The sequence below is a fragment of the Nerophis lumbriciformis genome, linkage group LG12 (genome assembly GCF_033978685.3).
Source record: "Nerophis lumbriciformis linkage group LG12, RoL_Nlum_v2.1, whole genome shotgun sequence".
NCBI lineage: Eukaryota > Metazoa > Chordata > Actinopteri > Syngnathiformes > Syngnathidae > Nerophis > Nerophis lumbriciformis.
The window spans coordinates 25,091,895-25,106,844 of record NC_084559.2 but is presented as its reverse complement, the minus strand read 5'-3'; the positions used below and the strand labels follow the sequence as shown (position 1 = coordinate 25,106,844).

General features: G+C 38.1%; 1 protein-coding gene across 5 annotated transcripts in view; it reads left to right on the top strand.

The window, feature by feature from the left end:
- The window catches only part of grk5l (G protein-coupled receptor kinase 5 like), a 134,132-nt gene that overhangs the window by 100,278 nt on the left and 18,904 nt on the right, over window positions 1-14,950 (top strand). For all 5 annotated transcript variants that reach the window (XM_061986174.1, XM_061986173.2, XM_061986175.1 and 2 more), the window contains 3 exons: window positions 11,167-11,244; window positions 12,980-13,077; window positions 13,227-13,319. In XM_061986174.1, the coding sequence (XP_061842158.1) occupies window positions 11,167-11,244; window positions 12,980-13,077; window positions 13,227-13,319 (269 nt within the window). The remainder of the gene's footprint in view (window positions 1-11,166; window positions 11,245-12,979; window positions 13,078-13,226; window positions 13,320-14,950) is intronic.

Genomic DNA, 14,950 nt, shown 5'->3' with positions numbered 1-14,950 from the left:
TCCCCTTTGTTCATTTTTGGTTTAAGCGTTACATACCTTTTTACCTGTACGCCGTCTCCCGCTGTGCTCTGCATCCTCGACGCGTTCCGACTTCTACAAAGCAATGAACTACCTACCTGCTGCCACCTACTGATATGGAGTTTTACATGGTTACCCTGCCGAGCGCTACACAGCACAGACACTAGACAACGGCACATTATTTGCAGATCATAATTATTGATTTGCAAATAATATTTTTTGGACCAATTAAGTGAATTTGCATAATTTCCCACAGCACACCAGACAATATCTTACGACACACTAGTGGTTGAAAAACACTGACATAGATTACCATAGTAACTAGTATATCATGCAAAAGTGCAGATTCCAACCATTTAAATATTTTGTATAGTTCAAGACTTTTGGTCATTTGAAAACATCACTGCACATCATAATGGCAGCTACACTTTCCATCTTAAAGATCTAAAAAAAATTATTTGGGAATGTCCGGCTGGCCAGATTGAAAATCTTAATGGCTTGGGCCTTAATTTGCCCAGGTCTGCTCTATATGGTGCATGAAAGCTGCAAACAGAGAGAGTGACAGAGGCACGGAATGAGACCGTTTTTTTTTCAGTTTGTGGGGCCGAGAAAGGAATGTGCTCAGGGGGTTCCACAAGAAAGGCCGCATTGCATTTTGTGCATGCGTGCTGGATACCCCCACCCCTGCTTCCTAAAGGGTAAAGGGGCGTCTTTTCCATTTGGCCGAGCCCCTACAATGTAAATGATTACACTGTGGAGTGAAGTTGAGGTCAGGGTGAGGTATGATCTGGACAAAAAGGATTGAGGTTATATGTCTCAGGCAGGGGTGTCCAAACTTTTTCCACTGACCCCAAAGGATTTTGGTCCAAAAAATATTTAAAATGTGTCATTATTTGGTATTATTATTATTCAAGGTTTAAATCTCTAGATCAACATTAGGTCTATCTGTCAATATAAAGTTGTTAAAGATTTAAGTTGTATGCCCTTTTTGTCAAAGAAAATCATGTTTTTTTTTATGGAAAATACACAAAATATGCAATATTTTCACCCAATAAAAATTTTAAGTGGAATATTTGAGATTATATAATAATTGGAGCCTTAAAAAGGTCAATAACTCATAACAACATTGATTTTAATTAATTATTTTTTTTAGAGATAAATGCGTTAAAATGTAATATCGGAAATTATCGGTATCGTTTTTTCTTATTATCGGTATCGCTTTTTTTTTTTTTAAATCAACATAAAAAAATGCAAGATACACTTACAATTAGTGCACCAACCCAAAAAAACCTCCCTCCCCCCATTCACACTCATTCACACAAATTGGTTGTTTCTTTCTGTTATTAATATTCTGGTTCCTACATTATACATCAATATATATCAATACAGTCTGCAAGGGATACAGTCCGTAAGCACACATGATTGTGCGTGCTGCTGGTCCACTAATAGTACTAACTTTTAACAGTTAATTTTACTCATTTTCATTCATTACTAGTTTCTATGTAACTGTTTGTATATTGTTTTACTTTCTTTTTTATTCAAGAAAATGTGTTTAATTTATTTATCTTATCTTATTTTATTATTATTTTTTAAAAGTACCTTATCTTCACCTTACCTGGTTGTCCAAATTAGGCATAATATTGTGTTGATTCCACGACTGTATATATCGGTTGATATCGGTATCGGTAATTAAAGAGTTGGACAATATCGGAATATCGGATATCGGCAAAAAGCCATTATCGGACATCCCTATTATTTTTATTTTGAGCAATGACACTTTAAAAAAAAAAAAAAAAAAAGTCCCACTAAAATTATTGGGGATCCAAACGAGTCTTACTTATTAAAGTGTTAAAAAATAAATTATATATATATATATATATATATATATATTTTTTTTTTTTTTTTTTTACTTTTAACACAATAATCTCGAGATCAACTTCAGATCTATCCGTCAATTATAAGTGTTTATGTTTTTTGTTTGTTCGTTTTAAGCCCTTCTTTAAAAAAAAAAAAAAAAGCTTTGTTTTTGTATATGGCAAACACAAAATATGCAGCATTTTCCCCAAAAAATATCTCAAAGTGGAATATTAAATGTGACATAATTGAAGCCTTTAATAGGTCAATAATTCATAATGACATTGATTTTGATTACCGTATTTTTCGGACTATAAGTCGCAGTTTTTTTCATAGTGCGACTTATATATGTTTTTTTCCTTCTTTATTATGCATTTTCGGCAGGTGCGACTTATACTCCGGTGCGACTTATACTCCGAAAAATACGGTAATTATTATTTTTTAAAGAAAGAAACAGCCTGCATGGCAGCTTTGTGTTATTAGAGTCAACATTGCAACATGTTCTTGCTACATTTCATAAAAGTTAGCTCTTTTATACCACTTTTTATGGGTATTTCTTAATTTTTTTTATTGTGTTGTTAGAATGTGCCATGAGGCGGTTAAAAAATTACCTGCTGGCCGCACTTTAGACACCAAGGTATTATCAGTCTTGTAATAAATATGATGTAACTGGTCTAAGGTATTAACAGTCTTGTAATAAATATGATGTAACTGGTCTAAGGTATTATCGGTCTTGTAATAAATATGATGTAACTGGTCTAAGGTATTATCAGTCTTGTAATAAATATGATGTAACTGGTGTGTTGATAATATCAATGTTAAAAGCATGTGTGTCCTACATAATATATACTGTATGTCCTCTCTGCCCGGTTTTGAAGTGTCCGTGACGCTGCTGCTTTTTAAAGCCTAAATCTCCAGGCTTATGTGTGTATGTGCTGTATGTATACGTGTGTGTGTGTGTGTGTTTTATAGTGGAAAGCTAGTGACGCTAGTGTGACACACTGTGACACTCCAGGACCTTGAGGAATCCTGCCGTGTTTTCTGTGTGGTTGCCAGGCAACACAGGGCCTCGTTGGGGGGAAAAAAGGCACTGATAGAAAGAGTCAGGCTAGTGTTGCCCCACCACGCTTTTTTTTTCTTTTCTTTTTTTTTCTCTTTGTGCAAGTTAAAAGTGCTTCCCTCAGAAATGCGTCACGGCGCTTTTCATGTCTTTGAGAAATCCAATGTGTGTGGCGTTTGACAGCCGTACCTATCTGTGTGAATGGCGACATATGTTCAGACACATGGCCAAGAGCGCCATATGTTTGTGTGTGAGTGGCAGTAACACACACATTTAGTCAGTTACAGCATCAGCTACTCCACCAGAGGTCGGAATGGAGTCAAAATCATGACCTGATAGACAGGTAGTAATTTAAATATGTATTATGGCGGTATGCATATTTTATATTAGAGATGTCCAATAATTACTTTTTTGCCGATATTTCGATATTGTCCAACTCTTAATTACCGATTCCGATATCAACCGATACCGATATATACAGTCGTGGAATTAACACATTATTATGCCTCATTTTGTTGTGATGTCCCGCTGGATGCATTAAACAATGTAACAAGGTTTTCCAAAATAAATCAACTCAAGTTATGGAAAAAAATGCCAACATGGCACTGCCATATTTATTATTGAAGTCACAAAGTGCTTTTTTTTTTTTAACATGCCTCAAAACAGCAGCTTGGAATTTGGGACATGCTCTCCCTGAGAGAGCATGAGGAGGTTGAGGTGGGTGGGGTTGAGGTGAGGGGGGTGTATATTGTAGCGTCCCAGAAGAGTAAGTTTTGCAAGGGGTTCTGGGTATTTGTTCTGTTGTGTTTATGTTGTGTTACGGTGCGGATGTTCTCCCGAAATGTGTTTGTCATTCTTGTTTGGTGTGGGTTCACAGTGTGGCGCATAATTGTAACAGTGTTAAAGTTGTTCATACGGCCACCCTCAGTGTGACCTGTGTGGCTGTTGACCAAGTATGCCTTGCATTCACTTGTGTGTGTGAAAAGCTGTAGATATTACGTGACTGGGCCGGCACGCAAAGGCAGTGCCTTTAAGGTTTATTGGCGCTCTGTACTGCTCCCTGCGTCCGTGTACACAGCGGCGTTTTAAAAAGTCATAAATTTTACTTTTTGAAACCGATACCGATAATTTTGAAACCGATACCGATCATTTCCGATATTACATTTTAAAGCATTTATCGGCCGATAATATCGGCAGTCCGATATTATCGGACGTACCTATTTTATATGTCAGTGTTTTTCAACCTTTTTTGAGCCGAGGCACATTTTTTTCTTTGAAAAAATGCAGAGGCACGCCACCAGCAGAAAACATAAAAAAAATGAAACTCAGCAGCTGATATTGACAGTAAAAAGTCGTTCTCGCAATTGTTGGATATAAATTCAAACCATAACCAATAGAGATGTCCGATAATGGCTTTTTTGCCGATATCCGATATTCCAATATTGTCCAACTCTTAATTACCGATTCCGATATCAACCGATACCGATATATACAGTCGTGGAATGAACACATTATTATGCCTCATTTTGTTGTGATGCCCCGCTGGATGCATTAAACAATGTAACAAGGTTTTTCAAAATAAATCAACTCAAGTTATGGAAAAAATATATATTTATTATTGAAGTCACAAAGTGCATTATTTGTTTTAACATGCCTCAAAACAGCAGCTTGGAATTTGGGACATGAGGAGCAAGCATGAGGAGGTTGAGGTGGGTGGGGTTGAGATGGGGTGGGGGGGTGTATATTGTAGCGTCCCGGAAGAGTAAGTACTGCAAGGGGTTCTGGGTATTTGTTGTGTTTATGTTGTGTTACGGTGCGGATGTTCTCCCGAAATGTGTTTATCATTCTTGTTTGGTGTGGGTTCACAGTGTGGCGCATATTTGTAACAGTGTTAAAGTTGTTTATACGGCCACCCTCAGTGTGACCTGTATGGCTGTTGACCAAGTATGCGTGGCATTCACTTGTGTGTGTGAAAAGCCGAAGATATTACGTGCCTTTAAGGTTTATTGGCGCTCTGTACTTCTCCCTACGTGCAAACATTCAAGTCACTTATGATCAGGCGATCACGCTAGGTTTGTCTTTTCCAGGGGTGTCAAACTAATTTTAGATCAGGGGCCACATGGAGAAAAATCTACTCCCAAGTGGGCCGGACTGGTAAAATCACGGCACTATAACTTAAAAATAAAGACAACTTCAGATTGTTTTCTTTGTTTAAAAATAAAACAAGCACATTATGAAAATGTACAAATCATAATGTTGTTGGGGTTTTTTTTACTCTTACATGTTGCGGTTAATAGTATTCTATCTTTATTTGTCGTTATTTATACTTTCTGAATAAATGATGTGATAATGTTCAGCAGTCATTGGTGTTCATTTTCAATCTATCAAGATAATATTATAATCAAATTACAGGATGTTATGTATGTAGTTTGCTCATTTCGCTCGACTGGTGCACTAACATAATGTGTTTTTTTTTTTTTTTTTACATATGTAGCATAATCTACAAAGATACAAAGAATTGCTATTGCGACATCTAGTGGACACATTTAGAACAGCGGTTTCTTTCATTCAAAAATGTCGGCTCATCTTTATACTTAGCAAACCTGTTTGACACCCCTGGTCTGTTCGCTAAAGAACAATTCATGGTTAAAATGACAACAGCCATATTTGTATCTGACTGCGGGATAGTGCTCCTTTATTTTGAGATGTGCGGTGAAGCCCGCTTTTATGCAAAGTTGTCCTCTGTGAAGGGGTGGGCAAATTCACAAGAAAGGCTCATCATGTCAAGTCAGGGAGAAGTTGTTTGGTAGTTATAAACAGGCTCAAAGGACACATTACGTTTGTATCATCATTAAAAAGTCAGTAGCCTATTGTAACCTAAAAGACTATGATTTTATTTTGTAATTAAGTTGATGAAAGTCAAAACAATGCTGTCCTTTGGAGCATTTTGGCACATCACATCAGCTCTGTTTACAGATGCAAAAATGAAGCGTACAAAGAAGTAAAAAAAACACTGTACATGATGTGAAACACTCAGGGGCCTCTTATGTCCTGGGCCTGGCTTTGCTGGAGTTGACATGATAATGACCCAATACACCGAGCTAAAAACAAGTGTAACGGTAGGCTATTCTTAAAGGCCTACTGAAACCCACTACTACCGACCACGCTGTCTGATAGTTTATATATCAATGATGAAATCTTAACATTGCAACACATGCCAATACGGCCGGGTTAACTTATAAAGTGCAATTTTAAATTTCCCGGGAAACTTCCGGTTGAAAACGTCTAGGTATGATGACGTATGCGCGTAACGTCAGTATTTGAATCAGACATTTTGGAATAGGTCGGTCACCAGCTTAAATCGTCTTTTTTCATCGCTAAATTCCACAGTATTCTGGACATCTGTGTTGGTGAATCTTTTGCAATTTGTTTAATGAACAATGGAGACTGCAAAGAAGATACCTGTAGATGCGATCGGTGTATTAGCGTCTGGCTACAGCAACACAACCAGGAGGACTTTGACTTGGATAGCAGACGCGCTATCCGACGCTAGCCGCCGACCGCATCGATGATCGGGTGAAGTCCTTCGTCGCGCCGTCAATCGCTGGAACACAGGTGAGCACTGGTGTTGATGAGCAGATGAGGGTTGGCGTAGGTGGAGAGCTAATGTTATTATCATAGCTCTATCGAGGTCCCGTAGCTAAGTTAGCTTCAATGGCGTCGTTTGCAACAGCATTGCTAGGCTTCGTCAGGCGGTACAGCATTAACAATGTGGTTACAGGTCCAGAGTTTGGTAGTATTGTTGATATTCTGTCTATCCTTCCAGTCAGGGGGCTTATTTATTTTGTTTCTATCTGCAGTTAAGCACGATGCTATCACGTTAGCTCCGTAGCTAAAGTGCTTCGCTGATGTATTGTCGTGGAGATAAAAGTCACTGTGAATGTCCATTTTGCGTTCTCGACTCTCATTTTCAAGAGGATATAGTATCCGAGGTGGTTTAAAATACAAATCCGTGATCCACAATAGAAAAAGGAGAGAGTGTGGAATCCAATGAGCCCTTGTACCTAAGTTACGGTCAGAGCGAAAAAAGATACGTCCTGCACTGCACTCTAGTCCTTCACTCTCACGTTTTTCATCCACGAATCTTTCATCCTCGCTCAAATTAATGGGGTAATCGTCACTTTCTCGGTCCGAATCGCTCTCGCTGCTGGTGTAAACAATGTGGAAATGTGAGGAGACGTTCAACTTGTGACGTCACGCTACTTCCGGTACAGGCAAGGCTTTTTTTTTATCAGCGACCAAAAGTTGCGAACTTTATCGTCGATGTTCTCTACTAAATCCTTTCAGCAAAAATATGGCAATATCGCGAAATGATCAAGTATGACACATAGAATGGATCTGCTATCCCCGTTTGAATTTTAAAAAATCATTTATATATATATATATATATATATATATATATATATATATATATGTATATATATATATATGTATATATGTATATATATATATATGTATATATATATATATATATGTATATATATATGTATATATATATATATATATATATATATATATATATATATATATATATATATATATATAGGGACGGCGTGGCGCGGCGCAGTGGGAGAGTGGCCGTGCGCAACCCGAGGGTCCCTGGTTCAATCCCCACCTAGTACCAACCTCGTCATGTCCGTTGTGTCCTGAGCAAGACACTTCACCCTTGCTCCTGATGGCTGCTGGTTAGCGCCTTGCATGGCAGCTCCCGCCATCAGTGTGTGAATGTGTGTGTGAATGGGTAAATGTGGAAGTAGTGTCAAAGCGCTTTGAGTACCTTGAAGGTAGAAAAGCGCTATACAAGTACAACCCATTTATCATTTATTTATTTATTTCAGTAGGCTTTTAACTGGCTTTCTCTCAGCCATTGTGGGTTTGTCTTTTTTTTAATGGAAGCATCCCTACAATTTTGTCAACGTGTGTCGCTCATTACACCAACATTTTATAAACAGCCAAAATGTTGGGTTACATATGAGTTTAATATGATCCACAATTGTTTTATACCACTGCAACCACAATAATAAACTAACTGTCGCTCTAATCCGGGGGTCTCTTTAGCGTCACCCTAGTGCAGGGGTCGGCAACCCGCGGCTCTTTAGCGCCGCCCTAGTGGCTCTCTGGAGCTTTTTCAAAAATGTATGAAAAATGGAAAAAGATGAGGGGAAAAAAATATATTTTTTGTTTTAATATGGTTTCTGTAGGAGGACAAACATGACAGAAACCTCCCTAATTGTTATAAAGCACACTGTTTATATTAAACATGCTTCACTGACTCAAGTATTTGGCGAGCGCCGTTTTGTCCTACTAATTTTGGCGGTCCTTGAACTCACGTAGTTTGTTTACATGTATAACTTTCTCCGACTTTCGAGGACGTGTTTTATGCCACTTCTTTTTCTGTCTCATTTTGTCCACCAAACTTTTAACATTGTGCATGAATGCACAAAGGTGAGTTTTGTTGATGTTATTGACTTGTGTGGAGTGCTAATCAGACATATTTGGTCACTGCAAGACTGCAAGCTAATCGATGCTAGCATGCTATTTAGGCTAGCTATATGTACATATTGCATCATTATGCCTAATTTGTAGCTATATTTGAGGTCATTTAGTTTCCTTTAAGTCATCTCAATTCAATGTATATGTCATGACACACTATCTGTATGTAATATGGCTTTTAATTTGTTGCGGCTCCAGACAGTTTTGTTTTTGTATTTTTGGTCCAATATGGCTCTTTCAACATTTTGGGTTGCCGACCCCTGCCCTAGTGGCTCCCTGGACCTCTTTCAGAGATGTGTGAAAATGGAAAAATATGAAGAAAAAAATATCATTTTTGTTTTGATATTGTTTCTGTAAGAGAGCAAGCATGACACAAACCTTCCTAATTGTTAGAAATCCAACCGTTTTATATTAAACATGCTTCACTGATGAGAGTATTTGGCGAGCGCCGTTTTGTCCTGCCAATTTCAGCGATCCTTGAACTTATCGTGGTCTGTTTACGTGTACAACTTTCTCCGACGCTGCCACAGAAAGACGTGTTTTATGCCACTCCTTCTGTGTCTCATTTTGTCCACCAAACGTTTTACGCTGTGCGTGAATGCACAAAGGTGAGCTTTGTTGATTTTATTGATTTGCTGGAGTGCTTATCAGGCATATTTGGTCACTGCATGACTGCAAGCTAACCGATGCTAACATGCTATTCAGGCTAGCTGTATGTACATATTGCATCATTAGGCCTCGTTTGTAGGTATATTTGAGCTCATTTAAATTCCTTTACTTATGTCCTCTGTGTATACAATTTATGTTTGCATGTCTCATCACACATTATCTGTATGTAATATTGGCTGCATTCTCATAGTTGTTTGTTTGCCATGTTGTTCCAGACCACAGCAAACGTTACCCAGCTTGCAAAGATTGTAATAAATCCATTAGAAGAAGACAGCCTGCCGTTACCTTTAACTTGAACACACACATCTATACCTTTGGTCATTCTGAGCCGGTAATTTCCAGAAGTTATCTCATCCTGTGAGAAGCCTCCATTTTACTAATGATTTCCAATGTTGCAAAGATTTGTGGAATAAATATTAAAATACAACATTTCTGTCAACACAGATTTGAGTCAGCCTTTGATAGTAGGCTAATATAGACACTTACATCATGTGTTGCCTTCATTATAACACTTATATAAGACTTTTAATTTTTTTTGCGGCTCCAGACAGATTTCTTTTATGTTTATTTTTGAATGACAGTTGCCCTATATTGGTTAAATAATGATATTTTGCTGTAGTTTCATTATGCCATTTTCATCAGGCTTGTATACCATATTTTCCAGGCTACAGAGCGCACTGGTATTCAAGCCACGCCCACAACATTTTTGAATAAATAAATATTTTTACATTTATTAGCCGCACCGTACTATAAGCCGCACATACATACGAGTACGAAGGATTTTGTAAACCTTAATTGTTTCCAAACGGTGCCTGTCACACGGCAGTAAAACGGTTGATCAAACAAAACAGAAGTCATCGTCATGGACTTACTAGCTCCAGAAGCTTCCGCCCTAATCAGACAAACAGACTCATTAACTCCACGGTGACGTTTTGGTGGATCTACGAAACTAAAACAATACAAAAGAATGCCATTTATAAGGTAATGATAATACCACACACACTTGTAAATGTGTTAGCATATTAGCTAATGCTAACGACACTAGCTTGATTACATTACGATAGCACGTAGAAATATGCATGAAAACACTCCTACAGACATCACACATGGGACAGTTTAGTAAGCATGAATTGTTTTAGTTCTATTGTAAAACGTACAAACGTTGCTTGGAGTGACGAATGAAGAATCTTTTCGAGCAAAAATGCTACGGACGAATACTTCCGGTTCAAGGAACGAAACAGGAAGTGCATTTTTAACCTGCGGCTTATGCCGTGAGCAAACTCGTCCAAAAGATGGTGCCATAGTACGAGCAATAACACACGTTTTCAGTGTCTCTGTGGGTGTAATATAAAAAACTTTTTGTTGAATACAAAACATTATGGCCGTTAGCCAAGAAAAATCCACAAATTCGCTACACCGTTTTATAAGCTGCAAGGTTCAAAGCGTGCGGAAAAAGTAGTGGCCTATAGTTATTGAATCGCTGCAAACATATTTTTTTAGATGAACATACATACATAAACTGCAACTACTTATGGATATGTAGATGTTTGATTTATAGACGTACTTCAGGTAACCTTATTTCATTCAAACAGTGTGAAATTCAAAGATATTTGATTATAAGGTTGAAACCAATAAATGAGGACTCAGACCAACTCTAATCTTATGATATGAAATAGCTTCATTTAAAAAAACAAGTGTCCAGCTCTGAATTGCCCTTGCCAACTATTTTAATCATCGATGAAATTGATTTCAGCCTCAACAATATAAATAATGTATTTTTGTTTTGTTTTAATTCTCTGTGACTGTGAAATTTGGAGCGCAAAAAAAACACATTTTTGAGGACCTTTTGGAGAACAGTGGTAGTATTTATTCATTACATTTTAATTTAGGAAGTTGTGTTTGATGCACATGCAGAATCTATAAATACGCCCCAGTAAGGGGATTTCACAATTTAACTGGTGCAAAAAATAAATGATGTCAGACTTCACCATTAATGTTATTATGTCCTACAGGACGATTACGAGGTGACGCCTGATGAAAAAAGAAAAAGCAGAGGGGACCAGATTATCAAGACCTTCCTTTCTAAACAAGTGAGTATAAATCCAAATGATGTCTCTTCACAAGGTGGACGCGGAAAAATGTTGGGTTACGCATGACATTTTAGTTACGTGAATGTTTTTTTTATTTACAATGCACATTGTTTCACATAATTGTGTACGGTACATAAAAAAGACCTTCAGCGTCTCCCATAGGACTTGACGGTGACGGTGGATGATGTCATCGTCTAATTGGCATATTGCACCTTGACACATGGGCATGTCACCGTGAGTGTGAGAGACAAGTTGTGAGCAACAAAAAAAAAACATTAAAGCAAAACAAATGTTTGGAAATTATGCATGGAGAATATTAATGTATTAGTGGCAGTTTCAATACTGCTCATGGTGACTTTGTGTCATGAAACAGAATGTCTGCTCTACATGACTGGACAGAATAAACATATGAATAATAAAAACTATGAATTATTTGGACAAAGACACTTGGCAAACACACATGTTTTTATCTCAGCAACAGGTCTTAGTCACAGTGGAGCTGGCACCATGATTGGTCATATATTGACATTCTGTTATTTGTTATTACAAAACACAAAACCAGTGAACGTTGTGTAACTCGTAAATAAAAACAGAATACAATGATTTGCAAATTCTTTTCAACTTATATTCAATTGAATAGACTGCAAAGACAAGATATTTAATGTTCGAAATGAGAAAATCTTTTTTTTTTGCAAATAATCATTAACTTAAAATTTAATGGCAGTAACACGTTGCAAAAAAAGTTGGCATAGGGGAATTTTTACCACTGTGTTACATGGCCTTTCCTTTTAATAACACTCAGTGAACGTTTGGGAACTGAGGAGACCAGTTTTTGAAGCTTTTCAGGTGGAATTCTTTCCCATTTTTGCTTGATGTACAGCTTAAGTTGTTCAACAGTCTAGGGGTGGTATTTTAGGCTTCATAATGCGCCACACATTTTCAATGGGAAACAGGTCTGGACTACAGGCAGGCCAGTCTAGTACCTGCACTCTTTTACTATGAAGCCATGCTGTTTTAACACGTGGCTTGGCATTGTCTTGCTGAAATAAGCAGGGGCGTCCATGAAAACATTGCTTGGATGGCAACATATGTTGCTCCAAAACCTGTATGTACCTTTCAGTATTAATGGTGCCTTCACAGATGTGTATGTTACCCATGCCTGGGGCACTAATACACCCCCATACCATCACACATGCTGGCTTTTGAACTTTACGCCTATAACAATCTGGATGGTTCTTTTCCTCTTCGTTCCGGAGGACACGACGTCCACAGTTTCCAAAAAACAATTTGAAATGTGGACTCATCAGACCACAGAACACTTTTACACTTTGCATCAGTCCATCTTAGATGAGCTCAGGCCCAGCAAAGCCGGCGGCGTTTCTGGGTGTTGTTGATAAATGGCTTCACTTTGCATAGTAGAGTTTTAACTTGCACTTAAAAGATGTAGCGACAAACTGTAGTTACTGACAGTGGTTTTCTGAAGTGTTCCTGAGCCCATGTGGTGATATCCTTTACACACCGATGTCGGTTTTTGATGCAGTACCGCCTGAGGCATCCAAGTATGAGGTGTATGAGGAAGCAGCGTTACGATGCCGTGCACCATAAAGAGTTGTAATGATAAAGTGTTTATCAGCCAGGTCGTGTCAAATAAGTGAACGCATGGCAAACATAAAGGGTAATTGCATTGACAAAGAGTAACGTGTGCACGTGTTTGTTGTCGTGTGTTGATGTCAAGTCACCTCAACGTGTCGACATAGTGGAGGTCTTTGCTGATCAGTGCCGAGAGAACCTGGAGCTCAGTCCATGTAAGGAAATCTTCAGCAGCTGTCACAAGTGAGTCGTCTCACCCGCCGCCTTTACTCCCTTTTGCTTCCTTTTTCCCTGACCCGCTCACCTCTCATGCCAAGTGTGTATCGTACAGCATTGTGTTCATTGTTGTTCACTGCCATGACGGAGCCCTCTTGTTGTGTTGTGTGGACCAGGGCCGTCCACGACTATCTGAGCGCTGCGCCATTCGCAGACTTTGAGAACAGCATGCACTTTGACCGTTTCCTGCAGTGGAAAATGCTGGAGAGGTCAGTGGCATCCAGCTTTGTGTATTCGCAATAATCATCATTTCAGTTAAGAAAAGTGAGTGTGAAAAAAATTTTGTGTCAACTTCGCTTTGTCGGTTGTACATTTTGTTCTGGGGTGTCAAACTCATTTTAGATCGGGGGGCCACATGGAGAAAAATCTACTCCTAAGTGGGCCGGACTGGTAAAATCACGGTACGATAACTTAAAAATAAAAACAACTTCACATTGTTTTCTTTGTTTAAAAATAGAACAAGCACATTCTGAAAATGTACAAATCATAATGTTGTTGGGGTTTTTTTACACTTACATGTTGCGGTTAATAGTATTCTATCTTTATTTGTCGTTATTTATACTTTCTGAATAAATGATGTGATAATGTTCATCAGTCAACTCATTGGTGTTCATTTTCAACCTATCGAGATAAAAAAACAATATCAAAATCAAATTACAGGATCTTATTTATGTAGTTTGCTCATTTTCCTCGACTGGTGCACTAACCTACTCAGTGGCCTAGTGGTTAGACTGTCCGCCCTGAGATCGGTTGGTCGGGAGTTCAAACCCCGGCTGAGTCATACCAAAGACTATAAAAATGGGACCCATTACCTCCCTGCTTGGCACTCTGCATCAAGGGTTGGAATTGGGGGTTAAATCACCAAAAATTATTCCCGGGCGCGGCCACCGCTGCTGCTCACCGCTCTCCTCACCTCCCAGGGGGTGATCAAGTGTGTGTGTGACAATCACTGGCACTTTAACCTTAACTTTAACATCATTGTGTTTATTTTTTTTTACATACATAGCATAATCTACAAAGATACAAAGAATTGTGATTGTGACATCTAGTGGACACATTTAGAACAGCACTTAGCAAATACTTTGCAAACTCATCCCGCGGGCCGTATAAAACCTGTTCGCGGGCCTGATCCGGCCCACGGGCCGTACGTTTGACACTCCTGACTTATAATTTAAAATATAGCAAAACTATTCTAACTTAATTCTTAACAATCTCTGAGGTGGGACTTTTTTTTTTTTTTTTTACAAACTGACCTTGAATTGTTATTTTAACAGAATTTAAAAGTATTCTAAAGCAGTTTTTTTTCTCCAGAAAATAAAGTCAGAACAACTGTAGTAAACCTTTAACAATTATATTAATCATCTACACATCATACTTGCAAAGTTTGCAGTAAAAGTGTTGACCTTGCATATAAAACTCAAACTTTACGAGGTCACCATTTCGCTAGAGTACAGTTTGGTTTGGTACCAATCGTTGCAGAATGATATCACTTTACTCTAACAAAATAATTGTATAAGAAAACAAAAATCATCATTTCCATATAAAGGCTTTTTTTGTTATCTGCTGTCATAGTTCTCATCTTTGTTCAATGTCATGAAAATTTGTAGACCGCACCACATATAAAATACAGATTTACACATTTTAACTAACTTTTCTTAGCAAGGGTCTAAAATCAGGGGCCTCAAACCCATTTTCATCATGGGCCACATCACAGTTACTGCTGCCCTGACAGGGAGACACCACATAAATGTATAATCATCTTATTATTACACAAATTGCCCCTTGATTATTGTTATTTACCAACATACAGGTGGAAAACTTGCCTTGGAATTAGAAGTCA